Source organism: Acanthaster planci, linkage group LG21, assembly GCF_054643075.1.
Source record: "Acanthaster planci isolate LZ-2023a linkage group LG21, COTS_SCS, whole genome shotgun sequence".
Classification (NCBI taxonomy): Eukaryota; Metazoa; Echinodermata; class Asteroidea; order Valvatida; family Acanthasteridae; genus Acanthaster; species Acanthaster planci.
This window is the reverse complement of record NC_141797.1, coordinates 7,259,999-7,277,993: the sequence shown is the minus strand read 5'-3', so window position 1 is coordinate 7,277,993 and position 17,995 is coordinate 7,259,999. Positions and strand designations below refer to the sequence as shown.

The 17,995-nt window shown below is 45.8% G+C and overlaps 1 protein-coding gene across 1 annotated transcript in view; it reads right to left on the bottom strand.

The window, feature by feature from the left end:
- The window catches only part of LOC110982405 (calcineurin-binding protein cabin-1-like), a 39,151-nt gene continuing 21,156 nt past the window's right edge, over window positions 1-17,995 (bottom strand). Inside the window, exons 25-41 of the mRNA XM_087131254.1 lie at window positions 16,998-17,111; window positions 16,297-16,504; window positions 15,465-15,706; window positions 15,120-15,182; window positions 14,522-14,633; window positions 14,142-14,303; window positions 11,909-12,118; window positions 11,186-11,275; window positions 10,402-10,553; window positions 10,076-10,290; window positions 8,244-9,607; window positions 7,362-7,513; window positions 6,903-7,031; window positions 6,287-6,407; window positions 4,754-4,867; window positions 4,211-4,288; window positions 1-3,663 (exon numbers count right to left, since the gene is read on the bottom strand). Coding sequence (XP_086987380.1) covers window positions 3,541-3,663; window positions 4,211-4,288; window positions 4,754-4,867; window positions 6,287-6,407; window positions 6,903-7,031; window positions 7,362-7,513; window positions 8,244-9,607; window positions 10,076-10,290; window positions 10,402-10,553; window positions 11,186-11,275; window positions 11,909-12,118; window positions 14,142-14,303; window positions 14,522-14,633; window positions 15,120-15,182; window positions 15,465-15,706; window positions 16,297-16,504; window positions 16,998-17,111 — 3,649 coding nt within the window. The 3' untranslated portion in view covers window positions 1-3,540. The remainder of the gene's footprint in view (window positions 3,664-4,210; window positions 4,289-4,753; window positions 4,868-6,286; window positions 6,408-6,902; window positions 7,032-7,361; window positions 7,514-8,243; window positions 9,608-10,075; window positions 10,291-10,401; window positions 10,554-11,185; window positions 11,276-11,908; window positions 12,119-14,141; window positions 14,304-14,521; window positions 14,634-15,119; window positions 15,183-15,464; window positions 15,707-16,296; window positions 16,505-16,997; window positions 17,112-17,995) is intronic.

The window sequence follows — 17,995 nt, the reverse complement described above, 5'->3', positions numbered from 1 at the left end:
TTTTTGCTGGTTTAGCACGATATGTACAGTAATTGTTTTATTAACCAGTATGCCATCACAATGAATAACGACTTCAAATATCCATTTTATTCAGTTCAAAATGTCCACTATTTCTGGTCGAAATTTGACACTTATGCTACAAGTATGAACCTGTGCATATGTAAGTACTCCTTCAAGTCCTTGGTCTTTGGTACATGTATGAGACCTGTCCTTGTGGAAAAGTAGTCCAATCACAGGAGAGCTATTTTTATTGTGTTCTTATGCCTGAATCTATCTTATTCAACATGTTTAATGGGTGGTGCCAGACTATTTTGGATTCGTGCCTACTGGGAGACTTTGAGACGCATGGTGGTGACGGATGAACAGGTCCTTTTCTGCGGTGTGCTCAGAACTAAAAAAAACATGCATGCCTAAAACTGCAAGCACGTGCCCACATCAACCAAAAAGGACCATGAAGTGTGTCTGTCGCCACCAAGTGTCTCAAAGTCTCCCATAAAGCTGTGTCTAAATTACTTGGCTGTGGCAAGAAATTACTCGAGTTGATAATATGGTGGCCCAGGACGGACATTGCCAATCGTCAGTATTGAGTCAATATTTGCGACCAAATTCAAGACTCACTCTTTGGTAGCAAATATTGATGGCAATATTCGTGACCAGAGAGCCGTGAATTTTTTCATGAATATTGGCGTCAATATTTGCAACCTGAGAGCGAGTCGTGAATTTGGTTGTGAATATTGACGGCAATATTCGCGGCCAAAATTCAAGACTCGCTCTCTGGTCGCAGATAATGCCATCAATATTCAAAAATGAAAAGCGGATTGTAAATTTCAGTTGGTCATTAACCCTAACCCTCCTCGATCCTTCACCTGTTGGAGGACTGAGGAGTGTTAGGGTTAACCCCTTCACCACGGAGGACTGCTACTACCGCACCATTGTGTGAGGATTAGTGCATACCACACATACAATCTATTCACCATGCAGCTGCTGGTTCAATGGGGCCTGCTGCTGGACAAAGCCCTCCATTCAGGGCATACCACAGCCTAGCAGTCACGGTCAAAACAATCCCGCTGTGAAGGGGTTAACATTGACGATTACTGATGTCCCTCCAGGGCCACTATAATAGTAGCGGCCATGTATGGCCGGTTCACACTGAGTCTTCAAGCCACAGCCAAGTGATTCGGATGCAGCCTTACTTTCATTTTTTTTAAAGTGTGGCTGAAAACATTTGGATATAATCAATCACAACTATTAAACTCTTCATCAGCATAAATGACATTAATTAGTTTTCAATCAGTGATACCATTTTTATTCTCAAATAACAAACTTCAAAACATCAAACTTTAACTTTCAATTCAGTATCACCGACTGGTGAATATGTCCAATTGGCATTTTGAGGAGTCGACTGCACTGCTCCTTTTGAAGGATGTGAAAAACGAGTCACAAGATTTTTTTCTGTTTTGGTCCCGTCACAAATTCTGTTTTGTAGAAAATAAATGAAAAACCATACAAACTCCATTCGCTAAATGAGCTAACGGTATGATTCTATGCAAGTTGACACTTGGGCATCATAGTGTCATTATTAACTCACAGCAGGTTGTTCGTGCATGTTATGCATTGCAGGCGTGTTACGAGGAACTATTCAATTGACGTTTCTAGGTTTCTCTCTCCTAATGCAACTTTTGGGATGGAAAATAACCACGACAGAATGCGTAGAATGTGAGATGGCGGAGTAGAAACATGATGACAAATCAGTGCCAGGTACTTAATAGCAGAATTCTTTTTCAGTGCGTGCCTGTACATTTTGTGATATTTTGGGGGGTTATATTTTCTTTGTTTTTTGATCAAACTCAGAAAATTTCCTTTCTGATGGCAGAGAAGTTATACGCAAACAAACAAACCTTTCTGTCAGTCACAGACACTTGTACCCTGGATGAGAGTGTCAAAGTGTTGTACTCAGTGGGCCCCGAGCTGAACCAAGAGAGGGCGCAATTTTCTTGGCAGTGGAGGTTCCTTTGGTAGTAGCTGCGCATCACTGGTTCACAAACGACTACGAAGTGTAAGCGTTGCAGTCACAAATCCTCCATGCTGTATTATAAAGTAAAGCTTTCTTGCAAAATGTTTACTCCACAATCCCCCAGTCATTATGAACAAAATTTATCCCTCTCATTGCCCTGTTTTTTCTTGAATAAAAAGTCCCTTCAGCTAGCGACAACTTGGTAGCATAACAATCGGGGACAGCTGTCGACAGTCACCCGAAGCGATGGATTGGGGGCGCACTAACAAGGTGGTCTGTCAACTCTCAGAGTTCACATCAGCTGTATGATCACAACAAATGCCGGTTGGACCACTGCTGTGTGCCTTAGTCAGGGGTGTGAGTGGTCACTTAAAATGAAAGCTGAAAACGGCTAGCAAGGAGCCGAAATGTAAAAAGTTCCCATGCCTTTGTACACAGCAGGTGTACACAAAAGCTAAAATTCAGGGTCAATATCTCAACAAAAAAAGCTGAAATCAGCTGAAATGCTGAACTGTCACACCCCTGTTCATTGATGGTGGTTAGTGGGGGGCTGGGGAAATGGGAATGGGGGCGGGTGCAGGGGGACGGATTACGACACGTATTATCACATGTATTTATTAATGAGCCAATATGTAAATCATTGGAGAGCTTCAATTATTCACGTGTATGTCCAGAAGACCCCCTGTCATCTATTCTGACCACGGGAGAAGGGATCGTGTTCACCCGACAGTTATTTACATATAAAGAAAGCATATATACAATGTAGAAGATTTTCAGTCACATGATTTTTGACGGTCAGCGTTCCAACTTGCACAGATGTGAGTGGAGATGCGAGTGCCCTCCAAGTCTCTCAACAATCTTGCGTACATGAAGTTGCCAGCAGAAATACACAGATTCGAAAAAACCTGCGCCTCCACGGACACGGTACGCTTCCTGAAATGCCTTCGCCCGTCATGTGAAAAGATCCTATACTAGAAATCTAGTGTCAGTTCCCAAAATTCCATGACCTTGGAGGCTCAGAGGAATGTATGAGACCATGTGAAATTGGGCAATGCCGTGCTGATGAACAGCGAGTGCAACAGTTTTCACAATTCAAAGTTTGGTCCAGCTGACAAATGCAAAGTAACAGCTGAAGGTTTGCTAAATGCACATTTCTGCGACTGAATATTTTCTGTGAAGCCCCCTACAGCTGAATCTACTCAGGCTTACGGCTAAACTAGTCAAGATACACAATTTGGAAAAATCCAGTGAGTGACAGCTAGAATCCTGAGACACCGTTCACATTTGACCGTAACCTAGCCATTGGAGTCCTTCATTTAATCTACTTGGCTGTGAAGGGAACAGTACGACCCTGAAACCAGGCTACGCTTTTTGGTAGATCAGCTCTCTGTGCGCAGCTTCAGAGACAGACCAGAATAAGACTGGCAGAGTCATTTGTGCCCAAGTTGGAATGTGCCCAAGTGGGAACAACTTCACCCACCCAGGCAAAAAAAAAACCCTGATGTTCTCCTGCTGGTAGAAGCTTGTTACTGTGTGCTACTGCAAGTGGAGCTCTGTGTGTCACCCTGTCTGTCGGGGGTCACGATGACGCTTCTCTCCTTGCTGGGTTGAGGTGACGAGAAGATGGACTCGGGTTGGGATGTTGGGGTCTGTTGATGAGGCAAAAAAAAGCATTTTTCAAGCACATTCAAAACAGCTAGCAGTGACAACCCCTATTTCATCCTCGTCGCCACTGGTACTTTTGCGTACCAGTGTCTAGCAAACCATTGGTCGAAAGTACGAAAATGAGTCCACAGCTGTCTCGGCCATTTTTTGAGTCATACAGGCCAGTAGAGGAGCCAGAGGGGGCGTATGCCAATTTGTCGATTTTTTTTTTCTCAAGGGAGCACGCCTTTTCCTTCTTTCTTTTCTCTTTTGATCAGACCTGGTTATGTCATAACTTTACGGACAGAAATTATCTCGAGAACAACGCCCCACTCGCATATGTTCGTTCAGCTCCATTTTGGGTCCACCCTCCATCACAGGTCATCTGCCACCATTCTTGTAACTGTTGGATCTGCCGCCGCGGAACATGCGACATATCTGCTTGTGTTACTTTGTTACAATTTGTCTCATTCTGTGGCGAGTTTGGGTTCTGTATCATCATGTTCCAGTTGTCCACTCCTTGCTTCATCTGACTGACTCCAGACTGTTTACCTGTGGTGTCTTGCTGGCCAGCCGATGCTGAAGACAAAACCGGACCGCCTGATCGAGAACGGCAGTGTCAGGTTCAATCTTCGGAGGAAAAAAAAAACCCAAAGCTTGAGGATATCAAGTTTAACAGTTAAGCTGCACAAAATCAGAACCATCACACAGAGAACACCTCCGCAATACCGGCTGTGCCTAAATTACTTGGGCTGTGACTGAGGGTATTTGGCACCTATGGAAGTCCCAACAAGCAGCTTCATGCATTTCTCATAGACGTATACATTATTTTCAGCCGTAGTCGAGTTATTGGAACACGGCTACCGGTAATTCGCAATACACCAGAGTACAGTGCAAAGAGGTTATCACAGGGAGGGGAAATCTTTCAGCAATGCATTATGGGTAAATCCACACACTAAGTACTGTTCCATGTCCAAGAGGGACACTTTTCCCAGGAGCACATGTAAAGTTGGACCCCCCCTGTCATGCTAGTGACCACAAGTTAACATTGATGCCTGACTTCACTTGGATCAGTCCTTGCCGTTTCGTTTTTACCTGGATATTTCTGTACGACTTGTAAGCGACGCACAGGAGTTTGGTTGGTAAGCTGGAGTCAGTCTGGAGCTTGTTCTGGGCGGTCTGGACCAGACGATAGGCGGACAGGACAACCTAGGCGAGATTGATGTGACAAGACAAAGAAGGTAGTGAAACAGACTTTTTTCGGATGGAAAGGGACGGATTCTATTCATACAATTTTTTGGGGGGTTGGATGAGCTTACCACCGATTTTTTTCCCGGTCCAGAATATTATGAATGTTACGATGCTGTGACCTCAATGATTTTTTTTTTTTACCCCAATTCTGAGAACTGTAATGTACTTTTCTCGAGTAGTGTCCAATTCAATTCTCAATGCAGGGACAAAAAAATGGACTTTATATAATAGAGTTAGGCACAGTAGAATCGACTGCCACAAAACCATGGGAAACATTCAGAAAAAATTTTAAACATTTTTTAAAATGGTTGGGCAGGGATAGTTTCAAGGGAAACAAGTTGAGAAAAGCCGACATTTGGAAAAAAAATCAGAACTGTCAATACCGAATTTGAATTTAACCACTTGCTGTCAGGTGGTTTGAAAAATGCAGTGCACATAATCGGGTCTTTTTCAAGATTTTCGGTTTTCAAAATTGTTCAAAAATTCATCATTTCAATTAATTGACATTTACACCCACTTGAACTACTGTCTGGTGGCCACTCTAGTCTGACAGACAAAATCTATTGACGCCCGAGTATTTCAGCCAGGCCTGAAGCTTTGTAAAAAGAGCCCAGATTGTGCGGTGTTATATAACTTTCTTTTGTTCACGAACCTGGCACAGTGCGCTGCTGACCTCTTTTCAATAGGGGCCAGATTAGTGTGCAGCGGTGCTGTGTGGCTCATCGCTGCGGTGGTGGAGCACTTTTGTCCCAGGTGGTAATCCACTCATGCTAAATCCCCAAAACGGTGGTATACTGTTTCAAAACAAGGCTGGATTATCTCCACTATTGAGAGTGAAAAAATGTCGGTAATGCGCAGTAGCCTGGTCTTTTGTTCTGAGTATGCTCTTTTGTTACAAGGCCCTGTTCCCTTTGTCCGATTTTGGAGACCCCGGGCACACGTATAAACACAGGTGCACGAAACAGGGCTCCCCGGCAGGAAGTAGTTAAAACACTCCTTAAAACTTACCTGTTCCATTAATTACTTTTGTTTCTTCTTGTGAAGTGCATCGAGACTTTCGTCTGATGCGCTACACTGATCAAAACTGTGTTGCTATTATTATTATAAACCCCTTCGCGGTGGGATTATTTTGACCGCGACTGCTGGGCTGTGGTATGCCCTGAATGGAGGGCTTTGTCCAGCAGCAGGCCCCATTGAACCAGCAGCTGCATGGTGAATAGACTGTATGTGTGGTATGCACTAATCCTCACACAATAGTGCTGTAGTAGCAGTCCTCCGTAGCGAAGGGGTTAAGTGACATTTTCAGCAGGAGGAAACAATGTTTCCAAAAGACTGAGAAGGGAAAAACGGCCGTCTGTGAAATCAACTGCTGATCACCTGTTGCTGCTGTTCCTTGTCCTCTGTTCTTGCCAACTCAATTTCCTCCGCCAGAACCTCCACGCAGGTCCTGTAGCAATGCCTGGCCAGAAACTGTCGGTCGACATCACGCAGGAACTTCCTGGAGATTGGGAACAAAATGGTGGCATTATAAACACAAAATGGTGGCTGGTATACTGAGGCAATCTTGCATTCAAAACTGTGGCACAGGAGTCTTGGCCCCATGAACCTGAAACTGGTCAAAGACTCGACGTTGAAGTCACAACAGTCACAAGACCAGACACAAGACCAGACACAAGACCAGGCACAAGACCAGGCACAAGACCAGACACAACACCAGACACAAGACCAGTCACAAGACCAGTAACAAGACCAGACATAAGACTCGCCATAAGACTAGACTCAAGACCAGTCACAAGACAAGTCATAAGACCAGACAAGGGACCGGACACAAGATAGCCTAGTCACAAGACCAGCTACGAGGCTAGTCACAAATAACAAGGTACATGATGGCAAAGGAAGGCTTTTGTCACCGTTACTCGAATACCTTGAATGCGGCCACCTGACCTACATGAGCTTTCTTTAGGATATCCTGTAAAAATTGAACGAAACTCACTTTCCAAGTTCCGGTGTCCGGTTCAGTTTGACGGCAATCTGCAGCAGCATGGAGTGATCGCGTAATCTCCTTAGAATGTCGATGAGCAGGCTGACAGAGCGATACATATGCCAGGAGAAACTACCTGACCTGATGAGACCAAAAGACCAACACAGCGCAGAAGTTGTGGGAGGACTGCTTTTAGTTGGACTGGAGAATTTAAAATCTTGGTAGAAATCCAGTCAATTTGGGAAAATGACAGCCCTACACTTATTTGTACACACTGTATTTATTAAACACTCAAAAAAGAATATATCAGGACCTACTCAGGATCAAATGTAACCTAATAAATATGCGCGCATGTGTACGTATTGTCGGCAGTCGACGTATTAAATATCCTTCTTGTGATGGAATAGAGGAAATCCCTGCCATGTTTGCGCATCATCTGGCGTGAAGTGGTTGCGAAATAATAGGTTTTACCTGTCAATTTCACTGATGGGGATCCTCCAGACTCCGTGGAAGAGGTTCTTGGTCTTCCAGTGCTCGGCGAAGAGCCCCGGCGATGGCATGTGGCTTGTCTGTTGCCACGGCTGGTTGCTGCCGAGCAACAGGTCGCGACTCCACTGCAGACCCTGCGAGCGGATGCCAGCAAGCAAGGAGACGATATGCGTGAGTTGCTTGGCTACAGCTAAAAAATGATGCGCCGGCCTATGAGTGATGAGGGGGCACGTGGGAGAGTGGTTAGGGACTGTGGCTTCCAATCATAGGGTTGGAGGTTCGAATCCCGCTGATGGCTTTATGTCGTGGTCTTTGGCAAGCCACTTTACCCCTGCTTGCCCCTCTCCACCCAGGAGTATAAATGGGTTGCCAGCCTTGCCTGGGGAAGCAACCTGCGATGGACTGGCATCCCAGCCAAGTGGGGATAGAAATATTCTCAGTCGCTTCATGCCAAGAAAAACGGAGATAAGCACCAGCCTGATCAGCCAAACTGGCTTGGGCCAGACTTGCTTGCTATGAGTGATTGATTCAGCCACTCATTAGCAGCTGTCATTAGTGCAAGTATTATGGTATGGTACAGTAAAGGCTGGTTCATACTTCAGGTGAATGCAAAAGCGAAGCCAATTTGACATTCTAAACATTTCCAGCAAAAACTCGCTTGAGTTGAAATCAACCGACCAAACCCATCAACAGCCTTTAGTGGATTTCTGCTCGAAATGATGTGACACTCAAGCAGGTTTGCATAAACTCTGCATGCGCACACATATTTGACGTTTCAGAGCTCTGTTGAACAATGGCTTACGCTTTTTGGACAACCTTCTGGGTTCGACATAACAGAGTCGTTAAGGCCTTGTCATTTCTCACCTGCTCAGTGCTCGTCGTGGCGTAGGCATTGGCCATCCGGTACAGCGACTTGTAGTGCTGGGGAAAACGCGATAGGCACAGCTTCATCGCCTCTAGGCATCGCTCCACCAGCCACGCCTTCTGCTCCTCCTGACTGCCGCAAGCAGCCTCTGTCTTCTTCACTTCATCCTCGACCTGTCTGCTGTCGCTCAGCTCCCCCCGATCCACATCACTCAGTGTTTTGCCCTCCTGTTTCTCCTCAGGTCTGACTTCCGTGTCTGCCTTTGCTTCCATTTTCAAACCATCTTTGTGATTTTGTTCCGTATCCTTGACTGGCACTACATCATCTGACGCTCCCTGTTCTCTAACCTCTACCTTTTTCTCATCCTTTTCAAAACCCTCCCCAAGGTCTCCTTCCATTTCCCTCTCCATCAATGAGTCTGCATTCTTATCATTCTTGTCTTCTGCTACCTCCTTTGCATCTGTCTTCAAATTCTCCTCGAAACCGTCTTTGTCGTTCTTAGATGTTCTGGGCTCTGTGAGATCCATCTGGTCACTGGAATCCTCTGATGAAATGGTGATGACGGAAAAATCAGCGACTGATTCCTCATTTGCCTGCACACCCATCTCCTTGGTAACCACGTCCTTCACTTCAGCGCCTGTCTCTCTCATTTCACTGATCACCGCAGTTGGTAGTGCCACTGTTTCTGTGGTCACCTGCTTCTCTGTCGGTACTGAGTCTTCAGATTCCATCTGATCTTCTGACTCTTCAGAGGAGATGACGATGATGCTGGGGTTCGTTTCGTTCAGCTGATCAGCCATTTCCTTAGTAACCACATCTTCTTCAGGTGTTTCATTTCCCAATTGCTGCTGGCTTACAGATGACCCTTTCTCTTCTACATCACCAGACACCACGTCGCTATGGCTTCTCTCTCCAGTCAGGCTGTCTGTCTTGTCTTTCTCAACCTCTCCTGTGGCATCTCCTGTGACAATCTTGACCTCCGTTAATCCCTTCCTGTCCGGCTCGGCGAGATCCTCCACCCCCAGTTGCTTACCTGCGGAGGCTGCCAGGAATTCCTCAACTGCCCCTTCAACCGATTCAGGGTCCTCCCTCTGCTCTTGGATCTGGGGAGAGGTCGCCTTGTCGACTCCAAGGTCAGCCTGTGGCTCTGTCCGCTGTCCGACACTCTCCGGTCCCGGAGGAGCCTCAAGAAGTCTCCTCTTCTCCGCTGGTTGGTCCAGAATGTCAGTGTGGATCTTGGCCAGGGACTTCAGGAGCTCGGCTGCGGAGGTTGCCCCGGCCATTGCATCTTTGCTGCAAGGTGGGAGACCTGAAGTACTGGTTGACTGCTCATCACGAGACAGCACAGGAAATGCTGATGAGTCTGAAATCGGGGAAAGTGGACAAAAAACTGAAGATCTACCGATGGATACGGATTAAATTAGGCAGGCCTTGATGCAAAACTGTAACCCTGACATCAAGGCATTCTTTGCAACTTTCCAGAAGCCTTCACAATCATTCTTTACGCTTAAAAGCATTCAAGTGTCAAACTAAAGATAATGGTGGCTGGGCTCGACTCAAAAACTTTTCAGGCAGTTTGGCTGAGGCAATCCACCTTGAGCAGAAGCACCCCCTCATTGATTAAAAAGAGCCATGTTGGTGAGGAGGGGTTATTTTGTTGGCACGAAGCCACCGTTACGCGTGCATTTCTTGGTCATTCCTGAACCAGCAAAGTTCACTTCCGACCAAAGGAGCCTCCGCTGCTAAGAAAATTGCACCTTCTATTGGGCCAGCTTAGGGCTCATTGGACAACCCACTGCTCCAGTTGACCAAGGGGTCGGAGCAGTCTCACCTGTTGAGGTCATGACTAGCTGTCTCTTTCTGCCCCTGGACCGTACGTAGTCGTGGTCAGTCGGGGTGGCAACAAACAAGGGACTGCCAGGAACTTTGGCCTTCTCTGGTCTGACCTCTAGATCCTTAGCATCGGCCTGACCTCTGCCCTCCAGCTGCACTCTGATGCTGGGAAATGGCGACTTGGCGTCCGGGTCGTTGTCTGCTGAAGAGGGTCTGATGTTGGGTTGAAAGGAAATAAGATGAGTTTTAAATGAGCTTTTCAAACCCTGAAAATTCTAAGCATGTAGAACAATATTCATGCAACGGGTTCAAAGGTCAACTAACGGTTCACTAGTGTCCATTTTCTCCTGGGCAGAAACGAATGGTTCGTCGGCAGCCTCTAAGACGTAGCGCTGAAGCATGGCATAATCACCGTGGAAACCCGGCAGGGGTTTCCCCAGCAGTTTCAAGATGGAGGCGTGAAGCCTGAAGTACATCTGCCGAGAAACAAGGAGATAGCGAGTGAGACAATCACGACTCTGTCTCCCGTTTGCGGCTTCAAGTGAGACTCCAAGATTCAAGCTTTTAAGGCTGGAACCAAAATGGAAACCAAAGATCATAGGGTGCCGTGTAGCGGCGCAACATGGAGAACTTCACGTGAATACACGTAAAACATTGTAATCGCATGGGCGCCATTTGAGCAAGCGATATGCCTGCCCAATACACATTAACGCACAGGCGCTGGCGCCGCGGCAGGCACGTACACCTGGTGCACCTACGCCTAAAGCATTACCGTAAACTGTGCAAGCATATCGCTTGCTCCAATGGCGCCCATGGTAATTACACCTTTTGGGCAGAGTTATCCATCTTGCGCCTTCAGCGCTATACGATCTTTGTTGGAAACACTCCGAGCTTCGACCCTGCAGGAGACAGTTTGACAGTTTTAGGGCAGAAAATGCAGCTTCACTGAATTCATGAAACAAATGCCCAAAGCAAGAGCTGGAAATGGAGACAAGGAGACACGGAGTATTCATGCAGAGTCATGAACCTGTATGCTTCAATGTGTAAAACTGTACAAGGCAGCTCGTAATTTATTCATCAATTTCATGAATTATGCATGTTTACTGACCTCCAAGGCCTCCAAGGAGAGATCCGGTGGGTTGTGGTACGCAATCTTCTTGGGATATTTCGCCTCGTCTTCATGAAGATAATAAGCAGCCTGAACAAGAAAAAGACAAGGAATCAGGTAACAAAGGAACCTCTGGAACGAGGTATAAATGAATAAAATGAAATTACGTCAAATACCTTTCAAACAGATCAAATTTAAATAGTATGAAATTAAAACCAAATGAAGTCAGATCAAAGTACTTTGGGACTTGTCTGTACCGTCAAAGCCATTGTTCCCAGCATGCAACACTGACCACACATTCCATCATCCTCTTCCTCTGTTATGAATTTTTCAGGATTCATCTTCTTTTAAACCAACCTTCCCACAATGCACCCCCAGCCCCCCCCCCAATATCCCACTATCAACTCCAACCTCCTCCTACCTTCTTGTAATCCACTAGGAAGTCTTTGGGGCTTGTCTGCCTCTTCTCGGCCACCTTGCCCAGCCTGCGATACCCCCCCTCCCCCAGAAACCCCACCATGAACCGCCCACCCTTCTCCTACCTTCTTGTAATGTTCCAGAAAGTCTTCAGGGCTCATCTGCCTCTTCTCGGCCACCTTGCCCACCCTTCTCCTACCTTCTTGTAATGTTCCAGGAAGTCTTCAGGGCTCGTCTGCCTCTTCTCGGCCACCTTGCCTAGCCTGCGATACCCCCCCTCCCCCAGAAACCCCACCCTTCTCCTACCTTCTTGTAATGTTCCAGGAAGTCTTCAGGGCTCGTCTGCCTCTTCTCGGCCACCTTGCCCAGCATGTAGTGCACCAGCCATTCCTCCTCCTCCCCGTCCACCTCGCACTGCCTCGCCTCCTCGAAGCACCTCTCAGCCAACCCTAGACACTCCGATCGCTTCTCCTGCAGGAATTCTACGATGTCTTCAGTCAGCGAAAACTGCTCCCTCTGCAGAACAGAACACGATAAATTCCAGACTCAGAAAACCAGTCGATCCCAAACGCTGAACGAGCTTCACTTACAAGATGGCCATTGTAGATCATACTCCCCGAACCCACTTCATTTATAATGAACACTCTGGAATGGAAAGAGCCTGACTATTTTGCTAGAATTGCAGGTATAGAGGTTTTCATGTGATATAACATGACAGGCAAAGGCACGTGCATTTTCGAATCTGGGTATTTCTATTGGCAATTTCATGTACGCCAGAATGTTGAGAGATTTTATAGGACCCATGAAATAATTTTCTTAGAATCACTATTTTGTGTATCTCTGTACTCTTCTTAAGTGTATGACGAACTGTTCGACATTTTTTTGAGATACATGAACTGAAAAGTGCACTTTTTAAACATTCCAAATTGACCAACCATTTCTGGACAAGTGAGGGCGCTTTTCCTTTCATGTAAAAAATCAAGGAAGGCAAGGTACAGTTTGCATGTTTTCATGTTCAAATTGGGAACTCCAAATTTGCTACCTGAAAACATTTCTGTGAAAAAGGTTGCTTGCTTACTTATTGCAATATACTTGCACAACAATAAATTGCAAAAGGAAATGAAATCTACCATAGCAGTGTTCAAAAAAATCTAGAAATATTCTTTGCACAAATCTGTGCAACATTGAGATTCAGTGCCTTGGATGACATCATAGTTTTGAAGATGTATTTTTTTTGAGTTGGGGAGATGTTAATTTATACAACAGGTTTTGTCCTTACCCAACGTATATATTAATAAACACTGTATGCTCAGTGCTTGTCCAAGAGCTTGCGAAAAAAGTCACAAGCTTACTCGGGTGGGACTCGATCCCATGACCTCCTGCTTACCTGACTTACCTGCTTACCACCTGACTCGGACCGGCCAGCCAACCCTGGCAAGCTCAGTGGTCGAGTGGTTAAGACGTCTGCACTAGTAAGCAGGAGGTCGTGGGTTCGAGTCCCACCCGAGTAAGCTTGTGACTTTTTTCGCAAGCTCTCGGACAAGCACTGAGCATACAGTGTTTATTAATATATACGTTGGGTAAGGGCAAAACCTGTTATATAAATCATAGTTTTGTTTATGAATATGCAAATGTGCATAAGCATAAAAACAAAAAAAAGGTCCAAAATATGGGTTAAAATTGCAAAACAAAGGTTTAAAATCGGATAAATTGAGACCTGGCGGTGCAATTTCAAGGGTTTTAGTACAATTTAGTACCATATTTCTACTTTATGGTCCCTTTAAAGGCACACGTTTCTGTGTATGCTTGAGTAAACTGAACGCTGACTGTCAAAAATCACCTGACTGATAAATCCTCTGCAGCTTCGCTTTGAATTTCTTTTCATATGGAATATAAAGGAGACATGACTTTCAATCCATAATTTGGGATTACACATCAAAGCACAAGGATGTTAATCTATACTTCGCCCCTCCTGCGTCACCTTGATCCCAACACATATTTTTGAAGTTTTATGAAAATTATACACAGGTCAAGATGGAAAACTCTTGGAAAAGAATATGTCATACTAAGAAGAAAATCAATTCTGAAGTTGAAATTGATTCCAGACTCCGAATAGATTTGATTCCAGCTCAGAGTAGAAAGTTGATCCCAACTCAGAAAAGAAATTATTCTAAATTCACAACAGACCTAATTTAAAACTCGGAATAGAGAGTCAATTCAAAACTCAGAACCGAGTCACATCCAAACCCATGACACAATGCACTTCCCTGCTCTGAAAACAAGACACTGTTTTGCATTACGGCCTCAGGACACAAACACACAGAAACCACAGAGAATGAGCTGTTGTTCCCCGAGGTCTTTCATTGAAAATGGTCCTCAAACAAACTGGCGTATGTGCTCAGTCTAAGGGGGCAGTATTTGGCACAAGAGCAAAAGGAGATACACAGTGGGCTAGTCTCGTGGTAAACGGCTTAGACTGACCAAACGAGGGACTACCAGGACCGGAACAGACTGACCGACTGACTGCTTGTGGGTTTACCTGCTTGAGTTGTCTGGATGCGTAGGAGTGCACCATGTACGCCATAGAGCCGTACTCGATCCAAAGCGAGCGATTGGTTCGATCTATCTCCAGGGCTCGCTGGAAGCAGCGCAAGGCGGCCACAGAGTGTTTATAGATGGTGCCCTCGGTCTTAGAATCGCACTACAACAGCAAAAAAGAATCAATGTATAATAATCCTATTAAAAAAAAATCATTTGCAATTGTCCACTTTGACCTATCCCCATTTAAAACACCTGTCTGAAGTGACAACCTTAAAAAAAACAAAAACATAATGACACTGCAGATCCAGTGATCTGAAGAGTGAACTTGCATATGAGGAAAACAAAATGGGATTTTTTGTCATTGCAAGTGTAACTGACCATGTTGAATTTGAGCTCGAGTCGTCCACTCCGGGCCAGGGCCATTCCGGCCCAGCTGTCCAACCGGTCCGGACACACACAGAGATCCTGCATGTAGAGCTTGATGGCTTTGCTGCGCAGGTAGAAAGAAGTGAAGAGAGCAAAACGGAGTATAACTTTTGACCCGCTGGCTTACAACGGATATCACCAGAAATGGGCCGTGGGTGAATACGCTTGTTTCTAGTGTTAGAGTCAGGCACTTCTAGGTGCCAATTTGACTGCCAATTGGCTACGTCTGAATAAACATGAAGAATATGGACGTCGGATGGTGAAGTCAAGAAGGTAAGATTCTCAAATCAGTCTGAGACTTCACACTGGCACGGCTGTGTCAAAATTAAGTTTTCAGGAGAAAAGTACTCAAAAACTATTTGCCCAAGAAATATCAGCTACGCAAATAGAGGAAAATGGAGGACCTGAAACTTGATCTTAAAAAATCTGTTTCTGAGAATTTTAGACCGATTATGCAATGTAAAACTTAAGCCCTATAAGTATTGATATACAGGCCAAAACGTCATTGGCAGGGAGAGAAAACCTTTTAGCGCTAAGGACTTGTACTCACAAGAGCTCCTTGTTCTTGAAGTAGAAATCTGCCAGCAAGTAGTAAATTTCCTTGACCACCGGTCTGAAAAAAAAAGAGTTTAGGTAAGGGACCGTGGCTTTACAATTTAAAGGTCTCTGCTTAATTTGACCATGAAATACCGACTGACTGGTATAAAATGGAGAAAACTGAACACGATGGCGGGTTTATTTGTGAGGAGCATTTGTAAAAATTCCAGGGCAAAAAATCCCCCTACAATTGGCCCTTCAATCAACTTTGCACAAATCACTGAACGGCATCAGATAATTTTTTTTTTTTAAATTCACCACGAAAAACAGAAAAACTTGAATGACTGCTGACAATTACCTGATGATGGGCCGATCGGCAGGGATGGAAGGGGGCTCGTCCGTCTTGGCCTCGACGTAGGCCTGCAGCATTTCCATGGTGACAGGCGGGTCTTCCATGGGTGGGATGATGCGGACGATCTTCAGGAGGAGGCTCTCCAGGTCACCCGACAGCGAGGAGGTCTTGTAGGAGTCAAACTCGGGCAGCACGCTGGGCTTGAAGTAGTCGAAGATGAGACGGGCGTCCTCCATGTCCATGGGCAGCTGCAAGACAGAGGTCACAGGTTCAGCCTCTTAAAATTCAGAGTTCAGTTTCGAGGAGCTGCTAGTCACAAGAGAAAATCCTGTAAGAACGTTCAGCATTCCAGGGCCCAATTTCACAGCGCTGCTAAGCACATGATTTCATGCTTGAGGCTCCGCATATTTCATGAAGACAATACGTAGTAAGCACAATTGGCTGCTTACCTAGAAGGTAGAAAGTGCTTATTGAGATGTAACAATGGAAATCTCCACATGTGTGCAACCGTTAGCACAACCACGTCATGAAACAGCACTTCAGGTAACAGCAAAATTTTCTCCACTCCACCTCAAGCGGGCCCAAGCAAGGGCAGAATTTTCCTAGCAATGAAAGGCTTCCTTGGTGGGAACTGCATTTCACTGGTTCACAAGTGACTAAGAAATTCATGCTACCGACAAAAGGAGCATTCCCCACCAACACGGTTCTTTTCAACCAATCAGGGGGTGCTCCTGCTCAAGGCCGATGGTAAAGCATAATTTTGCTGCTCGCTGTTAAGCAGTGTCATGAAATTGGGTCTGGTTGCAAGAAGGGTTCAGGGGGACAACGACCATCTTACTTCCTCCACGCCGTGGTCCTGAAGATGCCTAGCCTTCGTCTTCCTGCTGGGGTGGCTGTGGAGGCAGAAGAAGCACTGCTCCAGGGAGTACTGCAGGTCGCTCAGGAAGGGATGCGGGTCCTCCTCTGTTCCCATGGCGATCTCGCGGCTCAGGACAGAGATGTACAAACGCAGGAAGGCTCCGTTGGAATTGCAGCACCACGAACGCCTGATAGGGTCAAGATACTATCGTAAGGGACTGAAAAACTTGGAATGCTTGGAGTCTAACCAGTCATAATCGTACTTAAGTACTCAAGTAATGACGTCCTTCTCATAGTTTGACACAGTTTTTAAGAATTATAAAGTTCCCATAACTTTGGTCAACAATTTTATGTCATTATTTCCAAATATCCCTCAAGCCATGATACGGTGCGTTTCTCTCACGTGAATTTGTAAACGATCTCCATATATGGAGACAGGCACCAGTAAGGTGCATACTACATATGGTGACGCACAGCCATCAATTATCAATCTTTATCAATTTTTTAAGACAGGCCATGTGACGGCTCTCAACTAATAGGAATAATGGCTCAACCATCTTGCGTATTTATGAACGCACTATACAGCTACTACTCCTTTCGCTGGATGTGCAGACTTGTCCAGCTGGGAGAGCCAAAGGCATGCCGCTCCCCACGAGGAGTGCTGCCAAAGGGAAAACTCACCGGCCGAGATAATCGTGGGCAGTGTCCAGCAGCATGAGGGAGGAGGGAATCATGGGAGTGCTGCACCGCCCTGCATCATCGTTGGTTGCCATGGTTGCAAGCTGGTCCTCCTCACTGATGCAAAAAAAGGGGCAAACGATCGTGAACTGGGTCTTGAGGACAGTGAAACTGTCAGGATTGGAATGGACGGGAAGATGTGCGGTTCAACAAAATGGAGTCAGGTGAAACAACCCGAGAGAGATGGTTGAAGCACGTTACACATAAAGTACTCCCTCGATGACCACGAAGAGACAGGTTGGTGGGAATTGTTTCAACTCGGTGTCTGATGCACGCATAAAGACCATAAATTCTGACAGAAATTGTCCGTGCGCACTCAGCAAGGCCGGCACAAAGCATGCACAAACCTGTGCGCGTGCGCACATATTGAGTTCAAACCAAAGGACCATCATTGCTATGTATGCTTAAGGAAGTCGTTGGCTTGTTTTTGCTAATGAGCAGTTGTGGTAGTGTTGTATTCAAGTCCATCACAAATCCTTTCCCAAGGCCAGTCACAAGTCCCTTCACAAGGCCCGTCACAAGTCCAGTCATAAGTCCAGTCACAAGGCCCGTCACAAGTCTAGTCATAAGTCCCTTCACAAGTCTAGTCACAAGTCCCTTTACAAGGCCAGTCACAAGTCCAGTCATAAGTTCCTTCACAAGTCCAGTCACAAGTCCCTTCACAAGGCCAGTCACAAGTCCCTTCACAAGTCCCTTCACAAGGCCAGTCACAAGTCCCTTCACAAGGCCAGTCACAAGTCCTGTCACAAGGCCAGTCACAAGTCCCTTCACAAGGCCAGTCACAAGTCCCTTCACGAGGCCAGTCACAAGTTCCTTCACAAGGCCAGTCACAAGTCCCTTCACGAGGCCAGTCACAAGTTCCTTCACAAGGCCAGTCACAAGTCCCTTCACGAGGCCAGTCACAAGTCCTGTCACAAGTCCAGTCATAAGTAACAGGGTGA